At 34.2% G+C, this 18898-nt stretch overlaps 2 protein-coding genes across 2 annotated transcripts in view; both read right to left on the bottom strand.

Moving 5' to 3' along the window:
• Nucleotides 1–3886: 3886 nt before the first annotated feature.
• On the bottom strand, nucleotides 3887–4429 carry LOC111997530 (uncharacterized). Its single transcript, XM_024029656.2, has one exon. It carries the CDS (start codon nucleotides 4427–4429, stop codon nucleotides 3887–3889), a length of 543 nt encoding a protein of 180 aa, XP_023885424.1.
• A 4890-nt stretch (nucleotides 4430–9319) lies between these two features.
• Nucleotides 9320–18898, bottom strand: part of LOC112000447 (uncharacterized) — a 16969-nt gene continuing 7390 nt past the window's right edge. Inside the window, exons 3-12 of the mRNA XM_065780886.1 lie at nucleotides 17974–18529; nucleotides 17544–17587; nucleotides 16507–16615; nucleotides 14426–14485; nucleotides 13633–13717; nucleotides 13426–13490; nucleotides 11313–11372; nucleotides 10530–10574; nucleotides 9658–9767; nucleotides 9320–9581 (exon numbers count right to left, since the gene is read on the bottom strand). Of these exons, the coding sequence (XP_065636958.1) occupies nucleotides 9350–9581; nucleotides 9658–9767; nucleotides 10530–10574; nucleotides 11313–11372; nucleotides 13426–13490; nucleotides 13633–13717; nucleotides 14426–14485; nucleotides 16507–16615; nucleotides 17544–17587; nucleotides 17974–18529 (1366 nt within the window). The 3' untranslated portion in view covers nucleotides 9320–9349. The remainder of the gene's footprint in view (nucleotides 9582–9657; nucleotides 9768–10529; nucleotides 10575–11312; nucleotides 11373–13425; nucleotides 13491–13632; nucleotides 13718–14425; nucleotides 14486–16506; nucleotides 16616–17543; nucleotides 17588–17973; nucleotides 18530–18898) is intronic.

Genomic DNA, 18898 nt, shown 5'->3' with positions numbered 1-18898 from the left:
GCTTACCCCCAATGCTTCTACTATCTCAAGCTTCCTCTCCTATTAGACTATTCTCTTTAATGGCCTCTTTTCTTTTCTTTTTTCGTTTCCTTTTTAATATCAACTTATCACATGGATGGAACTCCAAAAAAATAAATAAATAAAATAAAACTTATCACATGGATATATAACATAAATAATCTTGGAGAAATTACAACTTACCCATTTGTGGTTTGGCCGAAATTTAAGTTGCCTACTTGTGGTTTGAAATTTGACATTTTACCACCTGTGGTTAGTTCAGTTAGAGTTTCGTAATCCGATTTTGTTAAAAACATAGGTAAATATATAATTTTGCTCCATTTTTTGTCTCTTTCATCCAAAAAACACAAAAAAAAATAATAATAATAATAATAATAATACAATATCAAATAAGAACAAAAAAAAAAATCCAACGAAACATTTACATCATGGGATTTCAATTCATAGGTAAATAACTTAAATTTTAGTCAAATCTTAGAGAGATGTAGTGTCAAATTTTAAATTACAGGTAAATAAATTAAATTTCAGCCAAATCACAAATTAATAAGTTGTAATTTGCTTTTAAAAAAATTCTCACTTCTCATAACTGGGTCTACAATATTCGTTCCAACGAGAACTATTTAGAAACATTCTAAACGTCTTTAATTTTCCACATACACTTTTATATAAAATAATTAATAAATTTAATTGCACCTACTCAATTATATATTTTGCTATTGCTGGGTGTGAGTGGTAGCTTATCATGCTCTTTTTTTTTTTTTTTTTTCACACTGCAATTTTTTTTAAGTGGATAACGGAGAAAGATAAGGTACGGTTCGAATCAAATCATTTGGTACCATAAAGATTGTTATTATTACTGACTATCACTTGAATCTTTACCCACTATACCTATAAGAAAAATGAATTTAATATCATATAAATATAATTAATAAAGATAATATCCAAAAAATCCACATGTACGAAGATTTTGTTGCCATTTATATTTATCTGCTTCATATATATATATATATATATATCTATGTACATTGCGTGGAAGAGTCAAAGTAGTTCCATTGCGAAAAATAACATAACCAGTAATATATCTTACCATCCTGTCAATCCATCAACTCATAATTAATGGAGAAATCGTCCTTCAAGTTGGCTATCTTGGTGGCGCTCCTAGTTCTTGCATCTTGTTACTCTCTCTCTCTCTCTCTCTCTCTCTCTCTCTCTCTCAATAAATCACTTGCTTTTTTTCTCTCAATTTAATTAGCAATGTAGTACATATTTTAAGTAAAGTAAAAAAAATGCAGATGCGCAGAGAGCGAGCTGAAGCAAGGAACGTAGTTATCCTGAGATGCCATAAAGACGAAGAGTGCAAATTTTCTTGTTCACAATGTCAATGCGTATGTAAGAACACTTGGTGTAAATGCCCAGATGATCCACCGGCAACCTTAGCTGAAGCTATTAATATTGGACAATGACAACTTTTGAGGATAACATATAAAAGAGGTAGAGCATAATAGCTATTTCTTTAAGAGGATAAAGAACTTAATAGCTACTTCTGATCAAGGTATAAAATGAGTAAAATGTAATAATGTCTCGCTTATTATCCATGATTGATAAGTGACTGTATTTTAATAAAATGTATTAAAGTTTTTTTTTTTTTTTTTTTCACACTGCAATTTTTTTTAAGTGGATAACGGAGAAAGATAAGGTACGGTTCGAATCAAATCATTTGGTACCATAAAGATTGTTATTATTACTGACTATCACTTGAATCTTTACCCACTATACCTATAAGAAAAATGAATTTAATATCATATAAATATAATTAATAAAGATAATATCCAAAAAATCCACATGTACGAAGATTTTGTTGCCATTTATATTTATCTGCTTCATATATATATATATATATATATCTATGTACATTGCGTGGAAGAGTCAAAGTAGTTCCATTGCGAAAAATAACATAACCAGTAATATATCTTACCATCCTGTCAATCCATCAACTCATAATTAATGGAGAAATCGTCCTTCAAGTTGGCTATCTTGGTGGCGCTCCTAGTTCTTGCATCTTGTTACTCTCTCTCTCTCTCTCTCTCTCTCTCTCTCTCTCTCAATAAATCACTTGCTTTTTTTCTCTCAATTTAATTAGCAATGTAGTACATATTTTAAGTAAAGTAAAAAAAATGCAGATGCGCAGAGAGCGAGCTGAAGCAAGGAACGTAGTTATCCTGAGATGCCATAAAGACGAAGAGTGCAAATTTTCTTGTTCACAATGTCAATGCGTATGTAAGAACACTTGGTGTAAATGCCCAGATGATCCACCGGCAACCTTAGCTGAAGCTATTAATATTGGACAATGACAACTTTTGAGGATAACATATAAAAGAGGTAGAGCATAATAGCTATTTCTTTAAGAGGATAAAGAACTTAATAGCTACTTCTGATCAAGGTATAAAATGAGTAAAATGTAATAATGTCTCGCTTATTATCCATGATTGATAAGTGACTGTATTTTAATAAAATGTATTAAAGTATGCATTAAAGCATTATATTTGTTGTTTTTCTTCTCCCCCTCTAATTTTCTTCCATTCTTTTCTTGAACATGTGATTCCTTTTTCTCATTTTCTTTTTTCTGACTAATGGTGTTCAATCAAAAGTAAGAACTGAAGTCAATTCCCTTAGATATAGTCTGAGTGGAAATTCTGTCAATGTGACGGTCAAGTTTCTTTTAGAGTCTGATTAGTTGGGAGAATGGAAAGCGACAGGATAAAAATTAAAGGAAGTATAGAATAGAAGAATGATAGAAAAATTTTCAATTTTTCTTGAATGTGTATTTGTTAGAGAGAATGAAAAAAGACTACCCAAAATGTAAATTCCTAGTAAAAAAACATGCATTTCCCACTTTTCAAAACTAAATTTACGTTTATGGGGAGACTCTCATTATTCATAGTTGGTAATTTGGTCTTACTAAATTTGTGGAGACAATAGTTAGACTCTTGAGGTTTGATAGCCTTAGGCTATACTAGGCCTAGACTTGTTGAATATATACGGGGCATGACACGAACGGAAACATCTAAGATTCTAATACCCTCTCCCCAATTATTGAATTACTAAAAAATATATTTAAAATTGTTACACATAAACCAAGCAAAAATTTTGTATTAGTATTACTCTCCAAACGCTATAATATCTATCTGCCACAGCAATTCCAGGGCGTTCTTAATTTACAATCCCTAGCTAGTCACAATTGTTTATCACATTGTACGGTACTAGGGTTAGATAATTTAACTGAGGCCTCTAGTCTTTTCCAATGTAGCAGACCAGCAGAATGGTAAAATTTTCACAAGAGACTTATAAGCCAACTTCCATAGTTTGTATGGAGAAAATAGTTTTATATCACTTTTGGATCTCTCAAGCCCTTGCTTGTGAAGACATTTCAAAAATAAATTTGATAAAGAAACTAAATTTGTGCTATGTCTACTCAAAGAAAAAAAAAAACATATTGCAACAACAAAATTTCTATTCTCTCTTCCATTGCTTCATAAATTACTTGAATCAACTTTTTCATGGAATGAATTGTGTCTAACACCATTGGCACTGTTATAGGAGAATAAATTCTCCAACCAATCATCCCCCACATAATTATCTTTCTATAAAAAAAAAAAATTTCCCTTGGCATTTTGGTCCCTTTCACTGCAATGTTTTTTTTTTTACTTTTTTTTTTTCCTGGCATCCATGGATGTAGCCCAATATTTCTCTATAGCATGCTTTTTTCTTGCCCATGACTTTGATTGTAAAAAGAAAAGCAGAAACCAACAGCCATGGCGAACACATATCAATAACTTGCACTTTTTGACGTACCTGATTCATTATATTATCAAGAAGAAACTCTCAAAGACAATGGCATTTCGCTCTCCCTAAATCCAACCAAAACCTCGTCATCATGATGACGTTCATGTTCATCCATTGCGGAGTTACCTTGACCGACATTAATAGTGGTCTCTGTCACAACAATGTCATGTCCTCTTTGTCCAACACCCTGATCTGCCTCTTTTCCCAACACAACAACCGCCCCGAAATGCACACGGCGTTCCCCGCCACCGCCACTCGGAGAGTCTAACGGGCACTCCTCCTCGCTGGTGGCGGAGACGGCGGGTGGGCTTGGTCTGCCATTACTGCAACCGCCCTCGTTGATTTCGGATTCATCATGGCCGGGTCTGATGCATCGATATAAATATGCCAAGAACCAAAAGAGCCATGGGACCCCAACAAGAATTAGTCCTGCGATTGGGTACCAAGATGAGGATTGTGATTGTGGGAGAAAAAGGTAGATGGAGAGGAAGACACCTCCACAAACTATGCAGGAGAAGAAAAGAAACGAGATTATGTATATTCTAACGTCTTCTTTCCTAGCCTCCATTGAAAGTGAAGATGGAAGATGAAGATGAAGATGACAAGGATATATATGAAACTCTCACTACTTTTTTATTTTCTTCTCTCTCCGTGTGAGAGTTTTGTTGGTCTTAGGTTAGAGCTGTGTTTTCCTTCCGGATCCACCAAAGTGGTGGATGGGAATGGGTTGAATTCAGCGGTGGACATATTCTAAACACACACGAAATAAGAGCTGGGAAAGCGGGTTTGTTTGTTACGGCACCTTCCCTTCCCTTTCCTCTTTATTTTTTTTATTTTTTTTTTTTTATTTTTTTTTTTTTTTAAAGTTAAAAATTTGGAAGGAAAGAAAAGGTAAAATAACAAATAATATTAGATGTTGTGAAATAAGAGATAATATATAAAACTAGGTGAGAAGAGAACAAAAACTATATATATATATATATATATCAATAAACTCTTGTATTTAAGGGTCCGTTTGGTTCCCGTAAAATATTTTCCGGAAAATACTTATTTTCCGGAAATGCTATTTTTTGGAAAAAGAAAATATTTTTAAGTGTTTGGTTGTATTATGAAAATTGTTGTGGAAATATTTTCATGTGTTTGGTTCTATTAGGAAAATGCTATTTTCTTAAATTTTTTCACAAATTCCGGCAACAATAACACAACAACAACAGCAAATTCCAGCAACAACAACAACAACAATCAGTTCATCAAAAAAAAAAAAAAACAACACAACAACAAACAATCAAACTTTAAAAAAAAAAAAACAAAGAGATCGAGGAAGAGGAAGCGACCGAGGAAGACGACGATCAACGATGGCGCTCGACGATCGACGGCGCGGCGCGATGCGACTCGCCAGTGCGAAGAGCACTGGGTTCAACAACAACAATCAGTTCATCAAAAAAAAAAAAAACAACAACAATCAAACTTAAAAATCAAAAAAAAAAAAAAAAAAAAAAAAAAAAAAAAAACGGAGAGATCGAGGAAGAGGAAGCGATCGAGGAAGACGACGATCGACGGCGTGGCGCGGTGCGACTCGCCAGTGCGAAGAGCGCTGGGTTCTNTTAAAAATTTGGAAGGAAGAAAAGGTAAAATAACAAATAATATTAGATGTTGTGAAATAAGAGATAATATATAAAACTAGGTGAGAAGAGAACAAAAACTATATATATATATATATATCAATAAACTCTTGTATTTAAGGGTCCGTTTGGTTCCCGTAAAATATTTTCCGGAAAATACTTATTTTCCGGAAATGCTATTTTTTGGAAAAAGAAAATATTTTTAAGTGTTTGGTTGTATTATGAAAATTGTTGTGGAAATATTTTCATGTGTTTGGTTCTATTAGGAAAATGCTATTTTCTTAAATTTTTTCACAAATTCCGGCAACAATAACACAACAACAACAGCAAATTCCAGCAACAACAACAACAACAATCAGTTCATCAAAAAAAAAAAAAAAAAACAACAACAACAACAATCAAACTTTAAAAAAAAAAAAAACAAAGAGATCGAGGAAGAGGAAGCGACCGAGGAAGACGACGATCAACGATGGCGCTCGACGATCGACGGCGCGGCGCGATGCGACTCGCCAGTGCGAAGAGCACTGGGTTCAACAACAACAATCAGTTCATCAAAAAAAAAAAAAACAACAACAATCAAACTTAAAAATCAAAAAAAAAAAAAAAAAAAAAAAAAAAAAAAAAACGGAGAGATCGAGGAAGAGGAAGCGATCGAGGAAGACGACGATCGACGGCGTGGCGCGGTGCGACTCGCCAGTGCGAAGAGCGCTGGGTTCTGGGTTCGAAGGAGATCGACGATCGACGGCGCGGTGCGGTGCGATCGAAGGTGCGACTGGATCTGCTCGTTGCGGTGAGGCAATGGGGACTGGGTTCGTGGGTTCGTGGTCACCGACGATGGTCTTTTGACTTGGATCAACAGTTCGTGGGTTCGTAGCCGTCGGCGATAGGCGCTGGGCTTGGTCAGCGATGGCGCTGGGCTCTCTCTTTCTTTCTCCCTCTCTCCCTTCGTGCTCTCTGATTCTCAGTTTTCTGGAAAATAAGATTTGAAGTGAAAATAGAAGCTGAATTCATTTTCAGCCTTGACCACTGGTCAACAAAAATTAATTTCCGAAAATTGATTTTCCGTGCGCAACCAAACACCAGTAAATATTGAAAAGCATTTCCGGAAATGCTTTTCACCCGATTCAAACGCAGCCTAAGTGATTATCCACAATTTTAAGTTGATCTAGTAAAATAATCTCATATACATAATGTCTCTTGAGTTTAAAATATAAGAATGTAATAATGAACACAATTATGAATATAAATCTCCATGAATATACATCTTTACACACTCCAAGATTTACACATTTCCAGTAAACTTTTCGTTGCCTAATCAAATTTTATTTCTAACATTATCTAATTTTAAAGAGATTTCAACTAATTAAATGTATCAGACCAATTTCATGCTAGTTCAATTATCATCCCCTTTTTAAAAAGATTAAGTGATCGAGTCAAAACTGTTTGAATTTAAAGAATAAACTATTGATCATATAAATAGTAGCAATACATAAAGTATATTTGTAACATGATTTAACATATATTATCTTCTTATATATAAGAAAAATATTTACCTAGATTAGTTTTTACATGATTCTCAAAAATAAATAAATAAAAGTTAATCTTTACATAACTTAAAATAAAAAATTTTATCTAGTCGGTTTTTAAACTATTAAAAAGTTTTACTTATTTATCTTTATAATCATATATCTTATTTATGCTTTAAAGAAAACATTGTATTGATCATTTATATAAAATTATATATTTTAAAGAAAAATCATAAATACATGTACACTTAGATTTAATGGCTATATTTGTTTCGAGAGTAATAAGGGAAACAAAGATGATGCATTTTTCATTTATATACATGTAGATATAAAATAAAAATCTAAGGCAATACTTAATTTTATATCTAAAATCTTTTTTTTTATTTTTAAAAAATTAGAGGGAGACGGATTTTTCAAAAATTAGGGGGCCAGGGCCCGTCTCCTCCAGTGCTACGATTGACAATCAAACCAATGACAATGACATCAATTGGATGATCCTTTACTTTTTCAAATATACTCTTTATCATTGAAAAGTTGATTTATAATGGTTAAGAATGTTAACTATATACGTCTGGATAGAAGTTCCTACAACTTAACACTAATCTTGTTTTTTAGAATGAAAATTTTAGAGAGCCAAACTATAGTACTGAATCTTAATTTGCGAAATCTCACAAGTTTTTGTTGTCATTTGAGGTGTCAAAGGGTAACCAATTAAAGGTTGTTTGCTGCAAAATACATTCTGACATCACTAATTGAACTTTTTATAATTTACTTAGTAGTAAAATTTTGACACCAAATTTGGGTACAGTAGCTTGACATATAGAAGATTAAATCTGGAAATTTGCCAAATATGAATTTTTGGAGTTAATTTTGCATGCCATCTTTGGTTGGTCTGCTGTTACAGTTTTTCTAGGAGACCTATTAACTTTTTAAGTTTCAACTACTATAAGCCTAATCTAGGATTGAAATGTTGTTGACTAGAATACCTATTTGTGTCACTCTATCATTTGATTTGGACAGTAACTATGGGTTTTAAGGGAGGGATGCAGTAATTAATGCATATATACATACAACTGAAGACTCCACAAAAGGACAAATAAAAGAAAGATGATAGTAACAAGAAAGATAGGCACCTACGGACAAAATGAGGACAGAAGAAGAATAGAAAGAATCATTGCAAGAAGACAGAATAAGAACAAAAGAAGATACAAAAAAAAAGAAAGAAAGAAACGGCAAAACCTTATAATTACAAGAAGACATAATAAGGACAGAAGAAGATAGAAAAAAGAAAGAAAAGAAGGAACAACAAAGCCTGCAAAATGTCACTATTCGTGAAAAGTTTAAACTATTTATTAAATAGTATCCTCCACTGACAGATTAACCTGGATTAACTTTTCACAACCAGAGTTACTTTTCAAGACATAGTTCAGTACTTCCATAAATAGGCAAACTTTTGAGGAAAGAAGACAGGTTGATAATTTAGGCTGAAATTGAGACAGAATTTTGAGGTCCTAAGTTAACTACTCACTCATATGGTACTGAATATTTGTGAAATCTCACAAGTTTTTGTTGTCATTTGAGGTGTCAAAGGGTAACCAAACAAAGGGTTGTTTGCTGTAGAATACAATCTCACATCACTAAATTAAACTCTTTATAATTGACTTAGTAGTAGAATTTTGACACCAAACTTGGGATATAGTAGCCTGACATATAGGAGATTAAAAAGCCTGGCGCATAGGAGATTAAATCTGGAAATTTTCCAAAATTGATTTTTGGAGTTAATTTTACATGCCATCTTTGGGCTGGTCTGCTGTTACAGTTTTCCTAGGACACTAACTACCTTTTTCAGTTTCAACTACTATAAGCCTAATCTAGGATTGAAATGTTGTTGACGAGAATACCTAATAGTGTCCATCTATCATTTGATTTGGACAGTGACTACGGGTTTTAAGGGAGGTAATCAGCACGGGTTTAAGGAGGGATGCAGTAATCAGCACATATATATATATATATATATATATATATATGGTACTATCAAACCCAACTCTGCAGCACACTTGCTCGCTAGTTGGGCCTCCTCATGGAACCATCCCCATCTCTTCTATTTCCCACTGTTTTGGGTTCTTGTGAATCAGATGGGATAGTTCCTCTCGATTTTGCCTCCCTTCTCTAATATATAATTCGTTTCTAAAAAAAAATCAAGTGGGGGTCAACCTAGATTCTTTATGTTATGTCCCCTTTAGAGACCTTGCAAAGCTAAAACCTGAATTAAGTTAGATTCTTATGGCTTAATGATGAATATGACGATGGTTTGGATAGTGAAAGCCACACAAATAAGCTCTATGATTGCAATAGACTTTGAATTTCAACAACAATGCAGTGCACATAATCATCCCTGCAACCAACAAAAATTCTGCCACCAATCATTACAGGTGAAGAGAATATGTCTCCCTGGAGGTCCAACCTAGTGAATTCCTGCACATCTATTCCTAGTTGACTCGTCTCTCTGTTGATCTCCAAGTTAACTCGAAGCAAACATACACTTCCAGAGCTGGAACAGACACAAATTAACCTGGAAACATCAAGGTAAAATTATAAATGACCATTTGTATGTTCAGATTTTCTTTGATATGTGCATTTTCTCTTACCTGTCAGATGAACAGGAAGGATCAGATATCAACTGTAAGTGCTCATCAACATAAGCAGATGCAGTAATTGGATCTCCAATATTGTATTCCCACAGTAGTTCTCCCTTTTCCTGGAATGAATTCCAGCAGCAATAGCCAACAATTGAGGTTAATTGAATGAGTAGTTTGACATATGGTTGTACATCTTAAAAAATGAAATTGAGATTTATGCCACAAGTTTCTATTATTTAAATATCTTATTTAGTCAAGCAATAGATTCTTATTCTAACCATCTGGTGTCCACCTACAAAGAGCTGGTGTATTACACTCCATTTGTTTTGGCAGAAAACACTATATTTTGGTATTTGGTATGACCGAAAAACAAGTCAATGGAAAACAAGCTGGAAACAACAAATCTTTTCCACTTTTTTAAAACAGAAAAAGTTTTTATTGGGTAAAGCGGGATGTGAAGACATGGGTCCAACTTGTGAAAGATGTCCAAATGAACTGATTTACTGGGTAAAATGGGATGTGAAGATTTTGCTTAAAATAGAAACAATTGAAGAGTATAAAATCCTTAACATCTATTGGATAATAATGATCATCAAGCCTTTGCACTAATACTCATGAATGTGAGAACAAACATCAAGGTCACTAGTCATGGAGAGATCAAGCTCTTGGTTCAAGCATGAGGTGAGATTCTCTGTAATCAGAAATTACAGAAGACCAAACTATTTATCTTCAAATTTTTGTGCCATTGAGCTCTAGCTCAAATGACACTTCTCCAAAATAATGAGATGTTCAAGACAGACCACTGGGAGGTTGTGTAGATAACCAATAAAAAAAAAATTATCATGAACACATTTTTGGTCGGGATAATTGCTGGAACTTACCAGTTCAAGTGAATAAATACTTCCATTTCTGGAACATATAAGCACCTGTAGAATAATAAACAAAATAAGACAATATATAAGTATGCAAAAGATTTTCTCATCACTATGGTCCGAGATAAATTTATGCGCGCGTGTGTGGGTGGGGGGGGGGGGTGGGGGGATGAGGTGTGTTACGTGCTGAAACTACTCATACCAAATTATTATTATTACAAGAGTTTCTTTAGAGAATAATATTAAAATATTAAGACATGCTCAAACATTATACCTTTTTTTTTTTTTTTTTACACCAACAGATATTTAACACTTTTTTTTACTTATTATTGATAAGTAACACAAGCAGCTAATAAGTTCAAACCCAAGACATAATCCTCCATCCAGTTCTTGATGAAATTTCATTTGAGCTTAAGCTCATTGACAACACATATCAAAGTACTATAGAAAGAGAATCTCCCAAGCTACATGTCTAGGACATATCAGCACTATTATACAAGAGATAGTCTCGTACTTTAAACAGTATGGAATCATCATTAGGTGTATTCCTCATGCCAAAATGTATTGACAATACAACCAATGTCTACCTCAATGTACATTTTTGTGTAAAAAAAAAGTAGGGCATGCAGAGGGGGGATAATAATAATATCATCATCAATGTACATTTTCTTATAAAGTAGGGCACGCAGGAAGTGGGATAGTAATAAATACTACATTTTCATTAAAAGTAGGCATGTGGGAAGTGCAATAATACTAATAACCCTTAATTTCTTGGAAAAAAAGTGGTAATACCTGAGAAGGAAGAGCAGCAGAAATGCAGGGTCCAGCAAATATTGGACCAGCAGTTCTATACTGGAGAAGGAAGTCATTGGTTAGAAAAAGGGTTAAAACTTAAAAGATCCTATAAAATCCCAATCATGCACGTTACAACAATGTAAAAGTGAGGCAGAAAATTAAACTTACATATCTTTAGATCAAAAGATCACATTTAACAAGTAACTACTAAAAGACACTGTGTAAGGGATAGACTGCGTTGACCATTGATTACTACTGATCTATAGTTATGAAATTTTGGATTTTAGGGTTTCAAAAGTAACAAATCAATGTGTGGTTGCAAGGTTTCAAGTTGCTGGAAGTTAATGGGGGGAAAAAAAAAACAGAAGAAGACAAGCTTCCAGGACTAGGCACCACACCATGAAGAAGGTCGCATCACACAAACCCCAAACAAAGATTTAAAACTTCTAAAAATTTACAAAAAAATATTCTCTATTGAAAATCCCTTTAAATACATTTACTAAAACCTATTTTTAGTAGAACTTGGACTTCTTGAAACCTTAACAAAAGTTGGACCCCTTGGGCTTTTACTCTGAGCCCAAACTAAATAACAGAACTCAAATAAAACCAAAATAAGATCCAATGGACCATTACTATAGCGGATGCCTGGAAACCAAATAATTAGAATATTTCCCAACTTAAAAATGAATATAATTATAAGAAATCTAACCACAGCTATTTAATTCCCAAACATAATAAAATAAAACTCATAATCTACTAGCAAGCTTATTCAAACTCCCACATACACTTGGCATCATCCAACATGTTCCAAATTAATGCTTGGGTATTATAATTAGTTTTGGACGCCTTTTATATGTTTTTAATTGTTGCAACCATGGTCCTCCATTACCACCTTTTATTTATATTTGAAAGGTATTAATAAGAAATAAATTCACTTTAACTCAAAGATTTGCAGTGCGCCTAATGTGCAAATGTTGCAATGTTGATCATTGATACCACATAAAGATGATAGCAATTAAAATAGCACATCTTAGAAATTTGTTTCTATAATTGAAGTGTTCTAGATTTTTCTAGACAAACACAAAAGAGAGCAAGAGCCTCGTAACTCAATAGCATTGCTTAACCTCCTTAATAATGATTACCATGGTTTGCATCTCCCCTCCCCCATTTGTAAGTTGTAATGATTGAATTATCAAAATAATAACAGCAAAAGAACTGCCAAGGTCAGACCCCCGGATGATCCCATTTTTATAAATAAATGATTAACCCCACCTTTCGAGAGGAACAAACTGAAATAGGCAAAAAGCCTAAAATATATATATATATATATATGTATGAAATGTCTATATTGAGTGCGCCAACATTCTGTATTTACTATAATTTCTTAACATCAAAAACCTTCTTTACAACCAGTTTTCAGTTTTGGAAACTTGAAATTTTTTCTTGTGTGCAACTCACATGTAGCAACAGATTAAGATGCATTTTATATGGTGTTGAAGGAAATTGCATTAGGAGTTTAGGATTAAAATTGTAATACAAATTTTAAAATTAGGTTTTCATCGTAGAACTTTCTAGGAGTCCCTAGCTATCTTGAATATATATATTTTTCCTGAGTCCAACTTATTCCTCTTTTTTTTTTTTTCTTTTTTTTTTTGGTTTACTAGTCAAAATATAGTTCCTAGTTCTGATAGGTTATGAGTCAATGAGTTTATATATACTTCATTTCAAAAAATTCAGACTTTGATAATGGAATATTGAGTTTTGAACGCTGAGGTGTGTGCTCTCTTCGTCTTCTTCTTCAATGTACACTGGTACTGTTCACAACCCTGGAACAATCACACTCTCTTTTTTATTTCTTTTGGAACCCATAATTAAGCCCTTCTTATCTCTCAAAATTCTAAAGCCCTTTCCTTCACCATGACAAACTCCCCATATTATAATTTTTCCTACCCAAAAGCCCATTAAGCACGTGGCAGATCACTTAATCTAGCACGTCACAAAGGGTAAAGAAAAACTGGTGGATTAAGCAATCATTCAAACATAGTTATTATATGGATAATAGTATAAGTCACATAGATTTTAACTATTATGCAACATAATGAAATTGCACCTTCCAGACAATGGATCCCCTTGAGTCCAAAGAGATAACATGCCCATCCACCAAACAACAAATAACTGCAGTAGAAAACAGCAGAAAAGTATTATACAAATATATAAAACATAATGATCTAATAATACAAATATATTTTCAGGAACGAACTTTCAAAGATCACAAAGAGGAAATACATATAAAATTATTAAATGAACAAATTCATACCATTTCCATTCAGAGAATTGATGGTGGGAGACCCAAACACTGGCACTTCTAACTCTTTCAGCCACAAAGTATTAAATTGTAAAATCTACATTTGTGAAGAGTAGCATAAGTCATCAAGCGACTTTAAAAAATTCAAATAATGAAGGGAGTTTCACCTACAAAGGGATATAACAAGTAGAAAAACAAGAAAAGTATAATACGTGGAACATACAAAGGTATACATATATTTAAGTTGTCCCCTAAAAAATTACAGCAAAAGATCCAGTGTGATTTAGTTGGGAGTATTGGTTTGTCTCTTTTATGTTTTATTCTGCTTCTGCTCTAGGTTGAACACCTTATGCTCCTCATCTTTAATATTTCTCTTTTATTTAATGAAATGCTATATTCCTTTCACATTAAAGAAATGGTTGTATAAGCAATCAGTGGCAAATAGATAATGCCAATTTCAAATGCGGAGATGAATGGTGAAGGACCATTTAGAAGGATGAAACAATCATGCAAGAACAACGGTAAATGTAACAGAAGTTCTTGCCGCACCTACTCTACAAATTCTTTGTTCATAGGTTTTGAAAAAATAGTGTTTCTTCCTCACAATACAGATCCCTTTTTTAAAAAAATGTAGGGGAAAAAAAATCTAAATTGGCATGAAGTGACTCCATTTCAAGCACAAGAACCGCAATCAAAAGCCACAAATCCAATCCCCATTCTTGAACCACTCAAGAATTTCCTGAATTTGATCCATTGGGAAATTAATTCTATCTTCATAAACTGATAAAATTGAAATCTGTCATACCATAATTGATATAGCTGTCATACGACCACTAGTAGAAGCCACATAAAGTGTGTCATGCACCTATATGAAAAATTAATTAGATATTAAATCAGTAAGACAGAAGATAGATCAACAATCTCCAAATTAGTTAAAGCTTTTGTTTTGACCCTCTTAACAACATGTGTTAAATAGAGACTGGGGTTAAAATAACACAGATGGCAACAACTTTAGTTTCTCAAAGCCAAGAAACCAATAATATGATAATGATTATTATCATGATGATAAGCAATTTGGAAAAAAGATCAGACTCTAAATCAAGTGATGATCATAGAAACATTTCCCATTATTTATAATATTTCTCTCTAGTTGTACAGTTGTACCACAAAGGCACATGATCATGAAAAGATATTCAAAACATCAACTAGGAGAAACTAATCATTCCTCCCACCCCCCCCCCCCCTCCCCCCCCCCCCCCCCCCTTCTCAAAAAAAGAGAACTATGTTTATAGAACCCATTACAACTTATTACCTCAATTGCTACAGTACTCAAACCAGTACAACAAACAACCTTTTATAATTGTTCCTTTTTGTAAAATCATGCTACTGTAACAATATACTTTATGAAGTTTCATTTAAAAGCAAATCCAATGTTAAGCCAAAAAACATCTTGAGTTGTTTCTTATGCAGCAGCATAAAAATGGCCAAATAGCATGTTTAGGCGAAATATATAGCAATCTACCACCTTTTGTAACTCGAGTTCATGGAACTCGAGTTTCACATGTAACCCAAATTCCCAAAAATCGAATTTCTTAGAACTGTGCCACGGTGGCACCTGCTGATTTGGCATTTTTTAATTAAAAAGTCCACATGGAACTCAAGTTTATGAAACTCAAGTTATGTGTTCAGTGGAACTCGCTATCACTAAACTCGAGTTCTACTGTAAGTAAAAACTGTTTTCACAGACTCATTCTCCCTCTCCTTCCCCAAAGCTTCCTTCTCTCACCGGAAAACCCACTCATCCTCTCTCCTTCACCAACTCTCCCTTCACTCAGCCCACCCACTGTGCCTAACACTGCTTCACCAGAAACCCATATCAGCCCTATCCTGAACAAAGTGAAGCTCGTATCAAATCAAGGCAGAACTCAAAGTTGTTAGCATCAAGAGCTTGGGGATCTGCATATACGGAGTTGTTGATCAATTTTGACATCAGCAGGTACAAAACCCCTCTCTCACTTGTTTAGAACCTTTGTCTAATTGAATACAGCGATTTTTTTTTTTTTTTTCAATTTCTTGTGGGTTTTAAATTTGATGAAATCTGATGTTATTGCTATTTGATAAATTAATCAGATTTATCTATTATCATCTCAAAATGTTGTGCATCCTAGAAACTTCTTTGCCTCCTAGGTTATAGTATTAAAAGTTTTAAGAAAAAATTTCTTGATCAAATGTCTCCATTACATGCATACTACTTTGATGGTTATTTAAACTGAAATAGATAGTGATTGGTTGTATGGCTTGTGTGTTTGTATCTTAGACTTGTTTCATTCTGTGTTAAATTCTTTACAATACATTTTTGCGATCCAATTCATCATGACTTTTTTGATAAGTGATCCAATTTATCATGACTTATGGGGATAAATGCCCTTGCGGATATTTTGGGGTGTAAGATAGGGATAAACGTCCATGAAGTCAAGTTACAAAACAGTGGTAGATTGCTAAATATTTCGTGAACTGTGATAGATTGCTAAATATTTCGCCAAATAGTGTTATTTGGCCATTCTTGCCCATATTTGAAACCCATTATGAGTTATTTCAATAAAATGCACTTCATAGAAAAAGTTTCCATTACCAATCCCAGATACCATTTCCACGATGTATTACAACTTGGGGGAAAATGCTAAATACAAAAAAGATGGTGACTATCATATTGGATGCAATAGGTGCAAAGATTAGAAACAAATATATTAGAAATAAGACTATATGCTAAATAGCAAGAAAACATATCACAATCAAAATGAAAATAACAAGGTAATTCAAACCAAAATGTAAATTTTTGCCAGTTGATCAAGCATGCTTTGTGGAGCAAAACTAAATAAGATTCACCTCATCAATTACAGGCGAGCCAAAAATACTCCCACCACATGAAAGCTTATAAACACAGCAACGATTTTTGTAGTCAAGAGCATATAAGTTATGATCATGCGATCCACACCTACAAATAATTTGTTGCAGATTTAAATCCTTGTAAAAGGAGAAAGGGGGGAGGGGGGCTGGTTTCCTCTAGCCAATCAATGGTGTAAAAGAATTCTTATCAAGCAAATAAATTACAACAGTATGGCATAATTTCACCAAAATTAATGAAATTGAAATAACAAACAAAAATCACAGTATCATTGAGGAAAAGCAACACTTTACAGATGACATAAAACCATAAAATAAATAAAGAAACATAACACAAAAAAAGAAAAGTTATAAAAGAAGCCAGTGTAAGATATAGACTGATGAAGCACCAAAGATCATCCATACATTATTAATATCAGTTTAGGTGTTCAAAAAGGACAGAGGTTGTGCCATCGAACAAAAAATAAAGATATAATGTTCTTCTAAGTTTTTTTAGTTTGACAAGTGAGCTCTCTACTACACAAATTACAGACAAAACTTCAAAGTTCAAGCATAAAAAGCAATAAGAAAGAAGTTTTCCATGTTTCCCTAAATGTTGCATAATGGAATGGAGATGTTTGATGTAGCATGAACAGCTTCTTGTTTCTCTTATTTTGGTTCTGCCACTAAAACTAACTATTCACTTTCTTTGTGTTATATAATAGGTAGATATGACTAAATCATGTGGGATTAAACTCACCACTTCATGCTCCATCCCTTGTATGTGAGTGGAGGAGATGCCATTGGTCCAAGGACCACTGACCAAACTGAACCATTTACTTTCCGAGACCAATGTAAATTTTAGGTGATACATTATGAAAGCAATGTCATGCATGATTATTGAAAGATGAAAAGAAAGAGAACTGATATCTTTAATTTGGACAGCATCACTAAAGGGATAATTTCTCTCTCTCTACAATTGACAAACAATGACCAGTTCAGTTGAAGAAAAACACAAGAGGAAGTATCAAGACAATTACCAAATCAATTGCCTGCGTACATCTACGACTGGCTGCGACTTCACCTTTCTTTTTTTTTTGATAAGTAATAAGACTTTTATTCAACAAGAAGAACGCAAACAGCCATTACAGGTGTTCATGATGGTGAACACAAAAAACAGCGAACAAAAACAACTAAAAACAGAATAAGAGAAGCAACTTAAGAGGCACTACTAAGGGTAGAAAAGAACTCCAAAGTAGAAGAACAGTTTGAAAAACCCCAACACTTAGCCCATTCAAAAAGAGTATTTCGGCTGATCGCTTGTAACTGATCAAGCGTTCTCTCCAAACTCTCAAAAGAGCGCCGGTTTCTTTCCAACCAAACAACCCACATCAAACAACCAGGAACCATATTCCATACATCGGAAGCATATTTTCCCAACCAATTACTCCAACAAGACACCAAACTCACCACAGAACCTGGCATAACCCATTGAATCCCAAAAGCTTGTAACATTTGCACCCACAAAGCATAAGCTACCGGACAATGAATGAGAAGATGGTCCACAGATTCTGCTGAACAGCAACACATACAGCACCTATTCACCAAAGGGAGGCCCCGGATATTATCCAAGGTAAGGATCCGGCCATGTGCTGCGGTCCACAAGAAGAAAGCCACCCTCTTAGGCACCTTGACTTTCCAAATCCCCTTCCAAGGGAAGTAGGCAGTATCTGTACCCCTGATCTTATGATAAAAGGACCGAGTATCAAACTTACCATTCCTATTAAGACACCAATGAGGTCTATCCCACCCAAAACCTCGTGGGATCCGAGACTGAATGAGTTCTAGGAAGGAGAAGGCAGCCTCAAATTCCCTCTCATGAAAATTCCTATAAAATCTCACATTCCAACATCTACTACTCCCATCCTCTTGATGCTCCAACAAATCAGAAATATAGGCTTCCTTGTCACTAGAACACGCAAATAACTGAGGATAGAGCATTTTAAGAGTGAAATCCCCAACCCACCTATCATGCCAAAAACGAATACGGGAACCATCACCCACCACAAAAACTAAGTGTTTGGAGAACCTCGCCCAACCGACATTAATACCACGCCAAAGGCCGCACCCGTGTGCCCTTCTACAATCTTTAGTATTCCACCCCCCTTGATCCTCGCCATATTTGGTGGCAATAACCCTCCGCCAAAGACTAGTTCCTTCTTGGCCAAACCTCCATAACCATTTCCCTAGTAGAGCTTGGTTAAAGTGACCTAACTTCCTAACCTCCAAACCACCCATCTCTAGAGGTGAACACACCTTCTCCCAAGCCACCAAAGAATGTTTAAAACACTCCTCCGAAGATCCCCACAAGAATTTCCTCTGAATACGCTCCAAT

Source organism: Quercus suber, unplaced genomic scaffold (genome assembly GCF_002906115.3).
Source record: "Quercus suber isolate HL8 unplaced genomic scaffold, Cork oak 2.0 scaffold_250, whole genome shotgun sequence".
Lineage (NCBI taxonomy): Eukaryota > Viridiplantae > Streptophyta > Magnoliopsida > Fagales > Fagaceae > Quercus > Quercus suber.
The sequence above is the reverse complement of the archived record's forward strand: the minus strand, read 5'-3'. Positions and strand labels throughout refer to the sequence as shown.